Here is a 16,938-nt window from a genome sequence, read left to right on the forward strand (position 1 = left end):
GACTAAAAAATATGCACTGGCGGTCGTACATTGATTGAAAACTCGCCTAATAGGCTTAAAGATAGGTTAAGTAAACGTAAATAAAAGACTTACGGTTCGCTCATTGTTTACACAAAGCGTAACAAAGACTGCAACGTCATGAACAGTTATCGGAAAATCGTTTATTATAATAAATGAATAAAGTTTGATAGTAATCTTGACTTTTAAGTTAATGGATGAACAAAAACAAAAACATTGACACACTGGCGGTGGTTGGTAAAATACGAACCTGTGATGCGGCCGTCAATAGTGAAAAGGTTGTGCACCCCTGGCGTAACCACTTAAAACTACCGGTAGGTTTATTTCGGTGGTTTGGTTTTTCGGTCAGGTTTCGTCCTGTTTTTGTAACAAGACTGGTTAGTTCAAACAGCGGTGTCCAAATTTGGCATTTAACGTTCTGCACATTGTGTACTGTATTAGACCATATGTTCTTAAGCCACACCTACCCTATATCTGCAACTGTTCTGTATATTCATTGGAGTGACGTTACACAAAATTAGTTTGTCTTAATCTGATTATTTCTCCTTAAATGGGATTGGAACCCACAACCTTGTGTACACAAAGTAACAATACGCAAGTTCTATTTCCCGTTGTATATACATTTCTGAATTGAGTTTTAGGAATAGAAATATACATTTCATTGTTGGGCATTGTTACGTCACACACACATCACAACACAAAGTATTTACAACAAACAAAGTTCACTACTGTGACGTCTGTTGGATATTATTGTTCAAGTCTTTCATTTACAATTCGCAAATTATTTTGCCATTTTTCCATGTCTTGTTTTAGTTGTTCCTCGGTCGAATCCTCAGATTTTCTGCGAGCTTCAATTGCTTCTGTAAAATATTTCACGGCCTCCTCATCACGTGATGTTTTCGCGCAAACAACCCCAAGGTTGTTCAACAAGTGACCGTAGACTAGATATTTGGCTGCATCATCTCCAAACTTGCGTTTCAACAAACTTATTCCATCCCTGATAGTTTCTTCCTCTCGTTGATGGGAGCCGATCAAATCTAGACTGTGATCGATGTAACACAAACACTGGGCCTCCCATACACATCGAATTTTGTCATCGACTTGTGGTAGAGTTTGAATCTGGTGACGCATGTCAGCGATCAAGGGGATCACGTGATCGCCCACAATGGATTTGTTTGTGACGTCACTGTTCATCATTGATTTGTTTGTTTCGTGCAATTGACACGCACAATCCGTTACACTTCTCGCTGCGTCATCGGGACTTTGTTGCTTTTCATAGAAATCTGATGCAATATGGCAGAACAGGATCGACTCGGTAAATTTCTCCGCATTTTGAAGTTTTACAGCAAAAGTTTTTAGTTCTTTTGCCGTGGTTTTGACTTGACCTTCAATTAACCTTGAAAGTTGTTGTTTTATCAAATTTGCTTCGTTGTATTTTCCCCGTTTCACAGAATCTGAGTATTTCTGAACCCACTTGGAATTTTCGTTACTTCTATCTGTAAAACAAAAAAGCACATAAATATACAAAACAAGCGGAAACAGGAAGAAACAGAAACGAGGAAAACTTGCTTTTGGGTTGAAATATTTCATCGAGGTCTGTGCTAGTGACGTCACCTAAAATACCAAACATTGCTGCTTCCAAATTGTTTTTCACAAAACGCTTTTAATTATCTCATAATAATACCTTGTTGGTGTGGTGATGTGACGTCATGTGCTGCTTCCATCAGTTGTGGTCGTGAACTTTGACCTGCTGGCGTGTCACGTGATGTGCTGGGAAGGTCGATGTTGACTGCTGGTCTGCTTGATTCTGTCAATCAACAAACATTGGTTGTAAATACACATGAATGAATTAGCCATATGACGTCATCGACATGTTTATTACTACCTTGTGTTGTTACAAATGTTTGGTCACGTGGTGAAAACTGGCGAATCGGAACGAGTTGATTCTCAGGTGGTCTTTTAACTTTCAAATCCATTTGCCTCACACAATTTGTCACTTGTTCCAGAATCGCTGCTGGGTTTTGTGCGTCAACTAAACTCTGAAATTTGTCTCTAACTTCAGTTATATCTGGACGTTTTGTTGGATCGTGCTCCCAGCATCTTTTCATTTCTTCTTCCATCACTTCGACTGCTCCTTTGTCGTTGTTTTCGAGACTTGCTTTTAAATCATCAATCGCATCACAATCAGGTCTCTCTCCGTTGATGATGGCGTTCGTCAAGGTATTTATTTCGGTTGGTGGATAAGGCTCTTCACAAGTAAGAGACATATGGATTACCAAGCCATACCCATACACATCGTGCTCTTTTTTCGGCCTGAGTGTCACTTTTTTAAGTTTTTCTGGAGCGGTGTATAGAGCTGTGAATTGGATCATTTCTCTAGCGGCTGGAAGTCGAACAGTGGTTGATCCGGTTGTAGCAGCAAGCTTGGCGGAGCCAAAGTCTGTCAATTTTGCGTGTAGATCTCTCGTCAGCAAAATGTTTTCTGGTTTTATGTCATTATGAACCAATTTGTGACCAGGCAAATTGTGAATGAAAGCTATTCCGTCCGCTGTTTCGACCAACTGACGAAGACGGAGTGGAATTCCTTTGGTGATTCGGTTGTTGAGAAGGAAATCTCTGAGGTTACCACCTTCATAATACTGCATGACAATTCCCATGCCACACGACAGCGTCAACCAGCCATATGTCCTCACTACGTGTTCAGTTTGGGCGGTTTGCAGCTTACCTAGTTCTTCCATTACGCTGTAAACAAAATCGGGCCTAAAATATTTTTGACTTAAAGTTTTATAGTGGCGGGTTCAATTCCTGCCTGTGGCGTCGTGTTATGCGAATTTAACGTGGAAACTCTAGATAAAATAAACCCCGAATGTTGTTATACCAATCAAATTGGGTTACGACTGTTACCTGAAGCTTTCGTATTGCTAAGTTAATCTAATTGCCCACCGCTGCTAGAACTTTTAAACGAAATAAACATCTCGTAGGGGGCGATTTTGCTTTAAACGTCCCATTTTGGCCCAGCCACATCAAATTACCATAAAATCGAATCGTGGTTAAATTTGGTGATTCAGCAAATTGTTTCTTTCGACACGTTTCATATGTTTTAGAAACGAACAACAAACGATCAAAATGTGATGCACTTTTGCAAACGTTTGTGGCAAAAACAACAGGCAAAAGTACGTTTGCTTGTTTTTAGGTATCGTCCGATACTGCCGATGTATCACACGAGTACCGATACTGCACAAAACGTTGGATATCGGCGCCGATACAGTATTATCGGTCAACCCTATTTAGTATGCCAAAACAAGTTTCAGCTGCAAAAAGCGCTATTATCAGATGTAAAAAACGCGTTCGCTAGTACAAGGTTGAGTAAGTTCTTCATGGTACTGTTAATGCTACAAATTAACAACGTAATGCGTTTGCGCTCTTAGTCACTCTAAGTTTGTAGTTTAAACTGCTGCCTCAAGATTCCTTGGAGATAAACTCCCTTCAGAAAACACCACTTGTATAAACCGTTGACTACATTGTTGGTTTATTTGGTTATCAGCGACTGAATTATTACAGAAACTCTTTTAAACAGAAGAGAGTACGAGTAATTAGCAATTAACGCAATAGTAGAAAAGAACTCGTCACTTATGGGTTATGTTTTACAAAAACGGTGAAGTATGAACATGCAGCTGCTTGCCTTAGCTCTAATAAGTAACACTTATATTTCCGACTAATTAATTCTTTCTACCCTGTCTTGTATGTCTAATGGCCGTGCGAAGTCTCCAGTTCGGGTCACCCTTACTGGTTTGGCCGGCAATCAAAGGGCCCGCGCGAGTTTCAGTTAAGCTCCGATGCTAAACTGAACTATCGCAGTCTGGCATTTTCTTTAGCTCCTACCTACCCAAACGTTAACGCAAAAATGGCTTGTTTTACCAAAATCGCGGTATACTAACTAGTGTGTGAGGGGAATTTCCACCGATGTAGTCGGTCAAGTGTATAATGATTGGTCAGGATGAACCCGCGAAAGTTATTTTTCCAGCCTGCTGAAGGCGGTTGTGCTTTCGTTCTGGGAAAAGCTATAATATGACGGGCATGTTGCCGCTGCGTGTTCAATGATATGAAAGCAAACCATTGCTATTGTATGGCCACAACCAACATTCCTACAGATGTCGCATAAAAGTTGAAGTGGGGAATATTTTTAAAAGCGTTTCTAGGCTGGTTGTATAGGCTAAGTTGTACCTGATGAATGTGATATTTGGGTTTTGGTATCAGTTTGTTAATCTATTCAGTCTAGAAACAATATTTATTCGGCACTGGCCTTCGATGGAAGACAACGATTTTTAAAATGTTGGACGACACTGATTTAGAGCAAAGTCGTGCTGATCACATTCCGCATTGTTTCGTCACACAAGCGTCAAGCGTTAGGAGAATATAACATCACGTGATTTGTTCCGCTCGGCTTGTGTTTGCTCAAGCGTAAATAAAATTAATGACGCAAATTCTTAAATGGGTTTTACAAGCATTTGTGCAGTCAAAGTTGTAAAAAAAACTACAAAATAGACTTACGTGTCTTTAAACCGTTCCTTTGTTTGTTCCCCGCCATGGCATTCCATGACTTTAACAGCAAGTTTGTTGAGTGATTTATGTTTTCCGACGAGAACCACTCCGAAACTTCCAGAACCCACAATACTTGACTTTGGGTCGCACAGAATATCATCAGCATCAAATTCACGCAACTGAAAATTAATACATTGGCTTGCAAAGTCACGTATGCGAATATATTTAAATTAGATTGTGTTCGATACAAAATACTTACATTAGATTGACTTGGTTGAGCGCTTGCCATGGTTGACGATTGTTGTCGCGAATTTTGCGATCTTCAGTACTTCACTCGTTGGGTTTGACTGAATACTTCGTCTTCGGCTGTAGATCGAACAACTTCGTCACAACAGTTACTATAGATACGACGTCACAATGACTTCGATTGTTCGGTGTCGCAACTTTTGTGAACGATCTGAACGCGAACAACCGACTCTGCAACTTGACACCTGCCTGTTTAAACTGAATAAACGCAGCCTCGCATCGTAAACTTTTGTTTTTAACTTTTTGAAACTTTGCTTTCTTGTATCAAAGTTTTGTCTACCGAAGGGGCATTTGCGACAATTTTTTGTTGGGGCGATTTTAATCTCATAGGGGTACGATTTTGACCCAGAGCCACGAAAGGACGTGTATTTGCAAGAAATGTTTAAAGACTGCTGGTATAAATTCTCTACCACCCCGCCGAGAAAAAAGAGAAAACTCATCGAGAGACGCATGACGTTGGCAAACTCACGTAAAACCTGATTCCGACATTTTGCTTTTTTGATTCCGACATTTATAAAAACGTTTTCCTTAATTTTTGTGCTGCAATGCCGAGAATAAGACTCATTACTGACACCACGTGGCGAACATATGTTTTGTATTGGTTGTTCCCAAGCTGTATTTGTTACCGTTTAGCTGTAATACTATGCGCAACATTGTAAGTCCTGTCACTGGTGATAAATAGTCTTTAAACTGACCCAATATTCATTTTTGTAGTTGGAAAAACATACTTGGCACCATCTTTCCCTAATTACTAAACTTAATCTCCAAACCTAAATAAAGTTGCGATGCTCGGTCCTTAGCTAATTAGTACAAACTTTAATTTCGTATGTTGCTTCACTGGTGATAATGTAACATTCTTTAACATTTCAAAAACGTCGAATTTGTTTAGAGTTTGAAACACATTGAACGGATTGTGAAAGCCAAGTTCAAATCCTCAACAAACCTTCGAACAATCGTCGAATCCCGAAAGGTTTTAATCCGACTCAACCTGTTACTCTTGTCCATGTTGTGGAGTGGATGTTTGATCAATGTGGGAGACCTCGGACTGGTGAGATTATCGGGTTTAAAAAGCAGAAGAAATACTTATACACGGGTCGGCAACCTTTTAGGCGACGCGTGCCAATTTACTTGTTATTTCGATGAATTAATGACCTCGCGTACCAACGTTTTTCTAAATATTAGTGGTTCGCGCCAGCTGATATCAATAATAAATAGAAAGCAAAGTGTTTTGTGTATGTAAGGCTGAATTTTATGACAATGGAATAATGTAAACTATAAACAAGCAGTGCAACAGGTTCAATTGTTACTTTAATATAAACACGCAAATCGGTTGGCGTGCCATAAAAAACTACCTCGTGTGCCAACCTCGGCACGCGTGCCAGGGGTTGCCGACCCCTGACTTAGACTTAAATTGGAAGAAAATCATATTCATATATGTGGGAGATTTTTGTAGTGAATACATTTTATTTCAGGCGTTTTATAAATAGCTGTTGTCATTTAAAATCTTAGACGCTTAAAAATGCATTTATTGCACTGCTATAGAGTTTGTTTTGCTAATAATGGCAATGTTTGGTCAAAAAACAATACTATCAGTAGTAGTAAACTACTTTTAAAATTGCGCGTGCCAAAAAAACTGAAGGACGTTTTCTGTCCGTTTTTAGTAAGTAAATTTTGTTTTCAGAGTTCAGACACCAATGTATGCGACTCCTTTACGACTTTTCAAAACTCCGCCCTGCCACCTTGTAGGTCGCTAAAAAGAATAAGAAAGACGGAACAAAATTTTGAATTGGAAAACCAATCTATTGTGGGTGTAAACAAAAAACTTGTATGAGTAATGTTTTAGAACAATTTATTATATCAACGGTGGTTTCTTATTATTTTTCTTGTTTGTTTAAACAACAAATATATTACAGATGAATTAAAAAATACTGAACCTTGCCTAATTAACACATACATTTAGCAGGGATCGAAATGAGAACTTGAAGGGTGAAAATGAGTTGTTGGAGCTCTTTTTTAGGAGTTTGAAGCACATTGAAAAAACAATCGTCGAATCCTGAAAGGTTTTAATCCGACTCAATCTGTTACTCTTGTCCTTGTTGTGGAGTGGATGTTTGATCAATGTGGAAGACCTCAGACTGGTGAGATTATCAGGTTAAAAAGCAGAACAAAAAAATTAGATAAATAACAAAAGCTTGTGTAGTTCAGTTGGTAAAGCGCGGGTCCCGGAAAGACGTCTGTCGTGGGTTCGAATCCCACCGCAGGTTAGATTTTTCTAGCCTACGCCTTGCCGTATACTAAATACTTGGTGACTGGCTGATTCGGTACAACGCCTTCAATGGGCCTGGCGTAATATGTTCCCACAAATTAACTCGTATAGTGCATTGAAACCTAAGACAACTTTTAACGTAACAGTACGTCAAGTGATCGCTGCCATCACGCTATGTTTAACCTAGAGCAGTGGTTTAAAAACTGTGGTACGCGTATCACTAGTGGTACGCCGGAACTTTTCAGGTGGTACGCGTGCTTTCTGTGATACCTTATTAAAGTCCGATCTAAAAGTGCCACTCAACTTACCTAAGATAAACATATTCATACTGGGAATGCTTGGGAGATCAGGTGATTCGGTATACGCCTTTAACAGGCCTGGCGTACTATGATCAACTGACCTAATTGATCAGCCCTGGTTTGGGTGAAACTCGTGTCTTGTGCAGTCATTTGAAAGTACTAAATATGCCAGTCAGGCGAGAAAATGGGTCTATTTCTTGGTATATACATTCAAACAGGGTTTTAGGTGGAACGCAGCAATAGCGAAAGCTGACATGTGGTACGCTGCCCGTATAAGGAGAACCACTGACCTAGAGTAGCCTGTGATTTTGGGTGCTGTGATGTGCTTATTAAACGGGGGCATTCTATTTTGGAGAAAATACAGTAAACAAGTTGTTGGTGTGCCAATAGGCCAGGTTTAACACAAATTACAACGTTAGGATATCTGACTAGTTTGCGACATATGATTTTTACCAGAATAAATTTGAAAACGTTGTATCGTTGTTGTTATTATTAGTTTAAATTACCACTAAGTTTGCATCAAACGCAGCCATTTTGTTTTTTACTATGTTTACTTAACTAATGATGACAATTGAGTTGTTGAAACGTTTGAATTTTGAGATGACAACATTTTTTCTTTACTTACGATTTTGTTTCTACTTGAGCATTTTGTGTTTTATTAATTTAAGCTACTCGTAATTCGTGTATTTTCTACCATTACTAAAGTATTTTTCTTAAAGTCTGGTTGATTTTTTAGTTTTTAAGTAAGTGTTCTTTGCAGAATGCAGACACCAGTGCATGCAACTCTGCTACGATCTCATGGAACTCTGACGATAAACTCCGCTCTGCCACCTTGCGGATCGCTAAGAAGGAGGAGAAAGCAGGAAACGAAAAATTTCATAAAGAAGTTGGTTGAAAAATGACTCGAAGTTTATAATTCTGAGATTTATTAAATTTAACAATGTTGAAAGTGTTTCTTAGTTCGGGCAATTTAATTTCAAGCGCACCGCGTTTTATTAGCGCAGAAATTCCCGTTCTGCTGTTTGGTCGAAATCCTGAGGCGAGCGTCAGAACTATCGTTTATAACAGGAGTGGGGCCTACTTAGTACAGCGGGCCGCATGAATCCCACTACATTTTCGGGTGGGCCAAATATTTATTTATTTTCAAATTCCGTGTAAAAATACCCAAGGTTTTACACTTCATCGCTCCAGAATTGATTTTTTCTTTCCTGCTACATGTTTGTAACAAACTAGGGATACAGGTTTATCACTTATTTCGACTAAAAAATAAGAGTTGGAACACCCAAGCTCTATTACTGATCTGTTTATTTTTCAATGATATGTTTGAAATAACAATATAAGGATCACACGTTAATAGCTCTATAAAAATAACACCACATGACAAATGATTTGTTACTGCAAGAAAAAGCAATCGAGTGACCGTTACCTCACAAATATAGCAAGTGGTTTAATGCGTGGCTTTTTTATAAGTTTGGCGTCATAATGTGGATTTGGGAGATATTGAATATAAATTACCGATAATGTCGAAGTAATTTTACAAAATATTTGTACATAAACAGTTTATTGCTTTTTTATGCTATGTTGTCTACTTTAACAAAAATCTGACGCGGGCCACATTAAAAATGCATGCGGGCCGCATTTGGCCCGCGGGGCGCAGGTTCCCCACCCCTGGTTTATAATCTACCAGTAATGACGTAGTTGCCAGGAAAAATCTTTGCTGAAATTTTAATAAACTTTTTCAGTAGAAGAATGGACGACAGATTTCTAGTTGCTTTAAATTTTTCTTTTAAATGTAAGGTTTTGTTTTGCAACCATATTACAATAAGCTGCACTGAATTTGATTTGACTTTTTAAAACTCATGTGTTAAACTCAATGACTGTTTGTTTTTAGTTTTCATGTAAAAGTTTAAGCTGATGATAAAAGTTATGTCATTGTTAGAGGCAATTGCTTGTTCGCTGGAGCGTGTCGTCTGTTTTTGTCAAATTCCGATGTACGTCACATGTTTTCTGGAATGATGAGCAAATGACAACAAATGTTTTTGAGGTAAGAATTTTATTATTTAGCAGACTTCTGCTTAGGTTATGTGTAAATTTCTAGCATGAGATGTCACTTTTTTCATGCAAACATTTACTATTTGTTCCTTGCGTTGTTACCTACATAAGGGTCGCCAGGTTAAAAAGGAAAATAGTTCGCGTATTAAGGCCTAACCGCTACAAAGGCGCCAGACACCAGAACAGAACGTTAGGGTTTGTTTGTTTGTTCGCCTTGTGTTTTGTTTTTTTTTGTACGCGTCTGCCACCAACAGCGCTATAGAGCTACAGACAGATTGCCTTTTTCGCTTTTGCCGAGTGGAGCGAACATCCAGGGCTCGCCATGACGGCCGCATCGCAGAAAGTTATTTCTTCAACAGCGCTAAGCGTTTGCTCTTACGTGAAGAAAATAGGTTTTACTTATGTATATACCATCTAAGTGCTCCTGAAAAACTCATAATAATTTCTAACTTGAAGCATAGATCGAACAGAATAGGTTGCATGGCGGTCAGTTTTAACTGATTATGATGTCATCATATATATTATGGCGTGTGCTTTTTCTCATTGTTTGCACACAGTAGGCGTAGAAAAAGACTAACGCATATGGCTACTGGGCTGGTAATAGCCGTTACGTCCCAACAAAATCTTTTTAGGACTGTTTCAAAATGCAATTATTTGGCAAAAAGGTTTTATTTACGTCACGGCCGCCAGTACATGTACACTGTAAAAAAAACTCGTAAATTTTACTGGAAAAACATACGTAATCTTTTGCGGACTCGAAACGTAAGTATATTCAAATTTGAATATATTCAAATTTACAGCCACACGTTGTGCATCCCTGATCTAGGCCATACATGTGTAAATGGCTGGTTAAACTGATTTACTATTTTTCCTAGAGATCATCAGTACTCAGCTACTTTCATCATGCTAGTGTACTCGGCAGTGCCCTCAAGCGGTGAAGTTTGCTCTCGCTATTAAAGAAACCGGATGAGGGCAACGAAGTCGCTGTAGCGGATTGGGACAAGGACATCGTCATCACGTACGCTGTCCCGTTTCGTGACTTGAAACCTGAAATTCGACTGGGTATGTTTTTCAGTTTTACTTTTGTTGTATTATATTTTACGTACAAGGCGACGTAACTTAATATTCGAGATGGTCGCAACCGTCTTGTGTTCACAACGTTGTGGGTTCGAATCCTTCCCTAAAATGTTGAATATCTGCTCTCTATAGATCTCTACCTCCCTCGGGTGATGGAAATCGCGTCTCAGTCGAGCGACCGACAAGCCAAGATAGCGGCGTGCGAGTTGATGCATTCTATTGTGCTGTACACGATAGGAACAAACGCTCAGACATTGAATATGAAGTCTGTCTCGGGTCTGATGCCTTCACTGTACAAGAAGTTGTTCCCAGTTCTGTTGAGACTTGCCTGTGATGTTGATCAGGTAAACCATGTTGATCAGTAAAGTTTAGGAATAAGTTTTAACTCAGTGGTTCTTAACCTTCTATGCACCCGTTTTACACTAACTTACTTTAGAGTTACCTCTCGCAAAGTTTTACTGGTGGGGAAATTCCCCAGGTTAAGAACCTTTGTCTACCCGCTGCTAGAGCTAATGTCACGATTAGTCACGTCCGACCCACATTTAACTGAATTCTGGTAGGTGGCTCAAAGAGCTAAAATATTAAGTTGGCAGCTAAAGAGGCGTAGGGTTGAGAACCAAGTTTTAAACAATCTCATAATCGAACCATCTACCAGGCATGTTGATATGGAAAGACGTAAGCTGCTCCGTAAACCTTTTGGCCGTTCCGGACGCAACGCATATCCTCATTTCAATTGTCTGCTTGCAAAAATACTGATGTACAGAAATAGGTTTATGTTATCTAATGGTGTCTAAAAAGCTCAGATTGTTTTTTAATTTGATGCACAGCTGAAATCAATTTTAACTGTTTTTACGTCATTATCTTTATTCTGACGCTTGTGGTACCTGCTTTTTTCGCATTGTTTGCACACAGTAGGCGTACAAAAAGTCTGACGCATTTGGCTACTGGGCTGGTAATACTCTCTTTTCAGGTGTTGCACCCCTGGGCTAGCTGAAAGAATATATCCCGCGGTGGGATTCGAACCCACAACAGGAGATTATCCTCGGCTAAGTTCTACTAACTAAGCTATGTAGGTTATAAAGTCAAGTCACAAGTTTATTTTGCCTTGCTCGGAGGCAAAACAGCAAATGGTGCATTTTAACAAGTTGCTAGCAGCTAAAAACGCCTAATTTTGTTTCTAAGGTTTGTAAGCAAATGTTTGAACCGCTCATAAAACAAATCATTCAAAAAAAAGGTCCCTCAACGGCCACATTACTCAATGTACTTATGGTAAGTTTCTGGATAGAAACGGATTTTTTTTCAAAATCCGTGTCAACTTTTTCTTGCGTGCAGACCCTCACATAACAAATTAATTTTTTGACGACACACTTTTCAGGCTAAAAACGCGAAAAGTAGTAAAAAGGAATTAGTTTTACATTTTTAATGTGATGGATAAATCTGCTTTTGGCAACAAATAAGATCGAAATGAGATTCTAGTGTTGTCGACACGCCCACATTTTGTAACCACGCCCCTAAAACATGAAATGATATTTGCACTCGAGTATTCGTCTGCATTGTGACCCGGTAATCCTGCTTTAATGAAATACTTCAGTTACATTACCTACCCATTTGCGTATATTATCATGCATAACCTTTAACCTCGATTGTTAAAAACCTTTTCTTTTACCAGGATGGCCTGGTCGATTTCGATAACGCAGCATTGCGGGAGCTTTCAGCCCAATTCCTTTGCGAGTTCTTGGCCTGGTCAGTCAAGCAGAACACGGTCAATACGTCATCATCTCCAACCAACGCCAAATCTATCTTGAAACGCATCTGCAGTTTGGCTCGGCACCCGTCATCGGCAAAGAGGCTCGGAGCTACGGTGGCTTTCAATCATCTGTACAGGGTGTTCAGGTGCGTTATAGCGATGGACCAAACTCTAATCCAGTGGTTCTTAACCAGGGGTACGTGTACCCCTTGGGGGTACGAAGCATCAAAGCAGGGGGTACGACATGCAGGGTGAAATTATATGCTATTTAATTGTATGCATATTTATGAAGAATGCGTAACAAGTTACTTTGTTATATATCTAGAACGGGTTAGTTTAGTACTACTTACAATACTGTTTTCATGCATGCATTCAACACCCAAGTTATAAATACACTAAGTTTAATTCTATTATTACAATTATATTTACTTCCGTTGGCCATTGTTGACAGGGGGTACGAGAAAATTTTATGAAAGCTTAAAGGGTACGAGCGCGAAAAAGGTTAAGAAACACTGCTCTAATCAATCTGTGTAACTCAGGAGTGCACGACCTGCAGCCGAGCATATGTAGAATAAAAAGTATGCACTGGCGACGGTGCAATGATTGAAAAACTCGTTTAAAATGCTAAAAGATACATTAGCTTAAGCAAGCTATTGACACACTGGCGGTGGTTGGTAAAATATAAACTAGTGATGCGGCCGTTAATAGTGAAATAGTTGTGCATCCCTGGCGTAACCACTTTAAACTACCGGTAAGTTTCTTTTAACGCTTTTAGCTTTTAACGTTCTGTACAGAGTATAGAAATACGTTATGTTAGTAAAGTGTACGGATATGTATGCCTATGAATTTGCCACGGTTTTTATGCGATTAACTGGTTTGCAATTAGCCGGATTCATCTGAACTACGTTGGTCTTTATTGAACCCCGAGTAGAATAAATGTCTTAAATTTGAGAGTGGCGTGTTTTTGAAACCACTGCATTAAACCATATATTCCTAACTATGGAAGCTTAAGCCACACCTGCCCTATCTGCAACTGTTCTGTATATTCATTGGAGTGACGTCACACAAAATTAGTTTGTCTCAATCTGACTATTTCTCCTTAAATGGGGTTGGAACCCACAACCTTGTGTACACAAAGTAACAATACACAAATTCTATTTCACGTTGTATATACATTTTTAAATCGAGTTTTACGAATAGAAATATACATTTCATTGTTGGGGATTGTTACGTCACACACATCACAACACAAAAAGATTTGCAACAAACAAATACACTACTGTGACGTCATTTTCATATTATTGTTTCAGTATTTCTTTCGCATTCCGCAAATTATTTGGGCATGCGTCCATAAATCGCTTTCGCTGTTCCTCGGTCGAATCCTCTGATTTTCTGCAAGCTTCAATTGCTTCTGTGAAATATTTCACGGCCTCCTTATCACGTGATGTGTTCCCGCAAACAACTCCAAGGTTGTTCAACAAGTAACCGTAGACTCCATATTTGGCTGCTTCATCTCCAAACTTGCGTTTCAACAAACTTATTCCTTCCCTGATAGGTTCTTCCTCTCGTTGAAAGGAGCCGATCAAACATAGACTGTATCCAATGTGATGCAAACACGTGGCCTCACATACACATCGAATTTTGTCGTCGACTTGTGGTAGAGTTTGAATCTGGAGACGCATGTCAGCGATCAAGGGGATCACGTGATCGCTAACAATGGATTTGTTTTTGACGTCACTGTCCATCATTGATGCGTTTGTTTCACTTAATTCAAACGCACAATCCTTTACGCCCCTCGCTGCGTCATCTGGACTTTGTTGCTTTGCATAGAAATCTGATGCAATATGGCAGAACAGGATCGACTCGGGATATTTCTACGCATTTCGAAAGTTTACAGCAAAAGTTTTTAATTCATTTGCTGTGGTTTTGACTTGACCTTCAATTAACCTTGAAAGTTGTTGTTTTATCAAATTTGCTTCGTTGTATTTTCCCCGTTTTACAGAATCTGAGTATTTCTGAACCAATTTGGATTTTTCGTTGCTTCCAACTGTAAAACAAAATAGCACATGAATACAAAACAAGCGGAAACAGAAACGAGGAAAACTTACTTTTGGGTTGAAATATTTCCTCGAGGTTTGTGCACATGACGTCAACTACACATATCGAATATTGATTTCTTCAAAATTTGTTTTCACAAAACTTTGAATTGTCCTGAAATAATACCTTGTTGCTGTGATGATGTGACGCCATTTGCTGCTTCCATCACTTGTGGTCGTGAACTTTGACCTGCTGGCCTGTCACGTGATGTGCTGGGAAGGTCGATGTTGACTGCTGGTCTGCTCGATTCTGTCAATCAACAAACATCGGTTGTAAATACACATGAATGACGAAAGTGACGTCATATGCATGCAAACCAACGGCATGATGTTAAAGTTTAAAAAATGTTCGTAAAGTTTTATGTCTCGGTTTTCAACCATCATTCAAATTACCGTTTGTTGTCAGAAATGTTTTGTCACGTGGTGAAAACTGGCGAATCGGAACGAGTTGATTCTCAGCTGGTCTTTCAACTTTCAAATCCATTTGCCTCACAGCATTTGTCACTTGTTCCAGAATCGCTGATGGATTTTGTGCGTCAACTAAACTCTGAAATTTGTCTCTAACTTCAGTTATGTCTGGACGTCTTGTTGGATCGTGCTCCCAGCATCTTTTCATTTCTTCTTCCATCACTTCGACTGCTCCTTTGTCGTTGTTTTCGAGACCTGCTTTCAAATCATCAATCGCATCACAGTCAGGTCTCTCTCCGTTGATGATGGCATTCGTCAAGGTATTTATTTCAGTCGGTGGATAAGGCTCTTCACAAGAAAGAGACATATGAATTACCAAGCCATACCCATACACGTCGTGCTCTTTTTTCGGTCTAATGGTCACTTTTTTTAGTTTTTCTGGAGCGGTGTATAGAGCTGTGAATTGGATCTTTTCTCCAGTCGCTGGAAGTCGAACAGTGGTTGATCCAGTTGTAGCAGCAAGCTTCGCGGAGCCAAAATCTGTCAATTTGGCGTGTAGATCTTTCGTAAGCAAGATGTTTTCTGGTTTTATGTCGTTATGAACCAACTTTTGACCAGGCAAATTGTGAATGAAAGCTATTCCGTCCGCTGTTTCGACCAACTGACGAAGACGGAGTGGAATTCCTTTTGTGATTCGGTTATTGAGAAGGAAATCTTTGAGATTACCACCTTCATAATACTGCATGACAATTCCCATACCACACGACAGCGTCAACCAGCCATATGTCCTCACTACGTTTTCAGTTTGGGCGGTTTGCAGCTTGCCTAGTTCTTCCATGGCGCTGTAAATAAATGAGGAATACAAATCAATTTGTTAACTTGTAGTAGCGCGTTCTTGCTTGTGGCTTCATATTATAGAACGTTAATCGTTAAACTAGAAGCGCGAAAGACAATGACTCATTCACAGCTAGGCCGCTCCATTTTACAATCGGCATTGTTTCGTCACACAAGCGTCAGACGTTAGGAGAATATAACATCACGTGATTTGTACCGCTCGGTGTGTGTTCGTTTAACCGTGAATACAAAACAGCCTGTTACGTAAAATAAAATTTTTTGATTTACATTTGGTTCTAAAACGGGTTTGTAGAGTGAGCTATGCAAAAAAATTCACGGTTATGTTTTGCACTCGGGCTTTTAAGTTTGGCAATGCTGGTTGAAAATCTGCTTTAAGCTTGTGATGCCACGTAAATTTTCTCACAATCTTAACTAGCATCTAGTTTTGGTAAACCGAAAAGTATCATTGTCATTTATTTGTTACAAAACAATTAGAAATTGAAAATGTTGCATTGCGAGAAACTTACGTGTTTTTAAACCGTTCCTTGGTCTGTTCCCCGCCATGGCATTCCAAGACTTTAACAGCAAGTTTGTTGAGTGATTTATGTTTTCCGACAAGAACCACTCCGAAACTTCCAGAACCCACAATACTTGACTTTGGGTCGCACAGAATATCATCAGCATCAAATTCACGCAACTGAAAATTAATGCATGGGCTCGCAAAGTCACGTATATGCAAACATAATTATGCTAACTTTAATTGTGTTCGGTCCAAAATACTTACATTAGGTTGACTTGGTTGAGCGCTTGCCATGGTTGACGATTGTTGTCGCGAATCTTGCGATCTTCAGTATTTCACTCTGTTGGGCTCGACTGAATACTTCCTCTTTGGCTGCAGAACGGACAACTTTGTCACAACAGTTACTATAGATAAACGTCACAATGACTTCGATTGTTCGGTGTCGCAACTTTTGTAAAAGATCTGAACGCGAAAAACCGACTCTGCAACTTGACACCTGCCTATTTAAACTGAATAAAAGCAGCGTCGCATTGTAAACTTTTTTTTAAACTTTTTATTTATCGAAGTTTTTTCAACCGAGGGGCGATTGTGACATTTTTTTGTTGAGGGACGATTTTATCTCGAAGGGGGGCAATTTTAGAATTACAAATTGTATAAATATGCATACAAGAAGTGTGGGATACGCAATATGGCTAGTTATAACTTTGGATGAAATGCTTAAAGTTCTGCCTAATATGGTTTATACTTATTGTATAACTGTGAGACTAACCTAT

At 39.3% G+C, this 16,938-nt stretch overlaps 3 protein-coding genes and 1 long non-coding RNA gene across 4 annotated transcripts; 2 read left to right on the forward strand and 2 right to left on the reverse strand.

Annotated features, from left to right (window-relative positions):
* Positions 1-765: 765 nt before the first annotated feature.
* LOC145211650 (receptor-interacting serine/threonine-protein kinase 1-like) lies at positions 766-4,849 on the reverse strand. The gene is made up of 5 exons (XM_080080054.1): positions 4,820-4,849; positions 4,570-4,739; positions 1,904-2,778; positions 1,703-1,825; positions 766-1,514 (listed from the first exon to the last, which is right to left on the reverse strand). Exons 1-5 carry the CDS (start codon positions 4,847-4,849, stop codon positions 766-768), a joined length of 1,947 nt encoding a protein of 648 aa, XP_079936180.1.
* Positions 4,850-6,902: 2,053 nt separating this feature from the next.
* On the forward strand, positions 6,903-9,454 carry LOC145213876 (uncharacterized). Its single transcript, XR_013856906.1, has 3 exons — positions 6,903-7,004; positions 8,192-8,317; positions 9,371-9,454. It is a non-coding gene; the product is annotated as an uncharacterized LOC145213876 (long non-coding RNA).
* Positions 9,455-10,387: 933 nt separating this feature from the next.
* Positions 10,388-12,562, forward strand: LOC145211666 (DNA-dependent protein kinase catalytic subunit-like). Its single transcript, XM_080080055.1, has 3 exons — positions 10,388-10,545; positions 10,693-10,904; positions 12,230-12,562. The coding sequence occupies exons 2-3, from the start codon at positions 10,713-10,715 to the stop codon at positions 12,560-12,562; spliced, it is 525 nt and encodes a 174-aa protein (XP_079936181.1). The 5' UTR covers positions 10,388-10,545; positions 10,693-10,712.
* Positions 12,563-14,498: 1,936 nt separating this feature from the next.
* LOC145211682 (receptor-interacting serine/threonine-protein kinase 1-like) lies at positions 14,499-16,544 on the reverse strand. The gene is made up of 4 exons (XM_080080056.1): positions 16,430-16,544; positions 16,173-16,342; positions 14,797-15,653; positions 14,499-14,653 (listed from the first exon to the last, which is right to left on the reverse strand). The coding sequence occupies exons 1-4, from the start codon at positions 16,457-16,459 to the stop codon at positions 14,499-14,501; spliced, it is 1,212 nt and encodes a 403-aa protein (XP_079936182.1). The 5' UTR covers positions 16,460-16,544.
* Positions 16,545-16,938: the final 394 nt, after the last annotated feature.

The sequence above is a fragment of the Phallusia mammillata genome, chromosome 1, assembly GCF_965637545.1.
Source record: "Phallusia mammillata chromosome 1, kaPhaMamm4.hap1.1, whole genome shotgun sequence".
Taxonomy (NCBI): Eukaryota; Metazoa; Chordata; class Ascidiacea; order Phlebobranchia; family Ascidiidae; genus Phallusia; species Phallusia mammillata.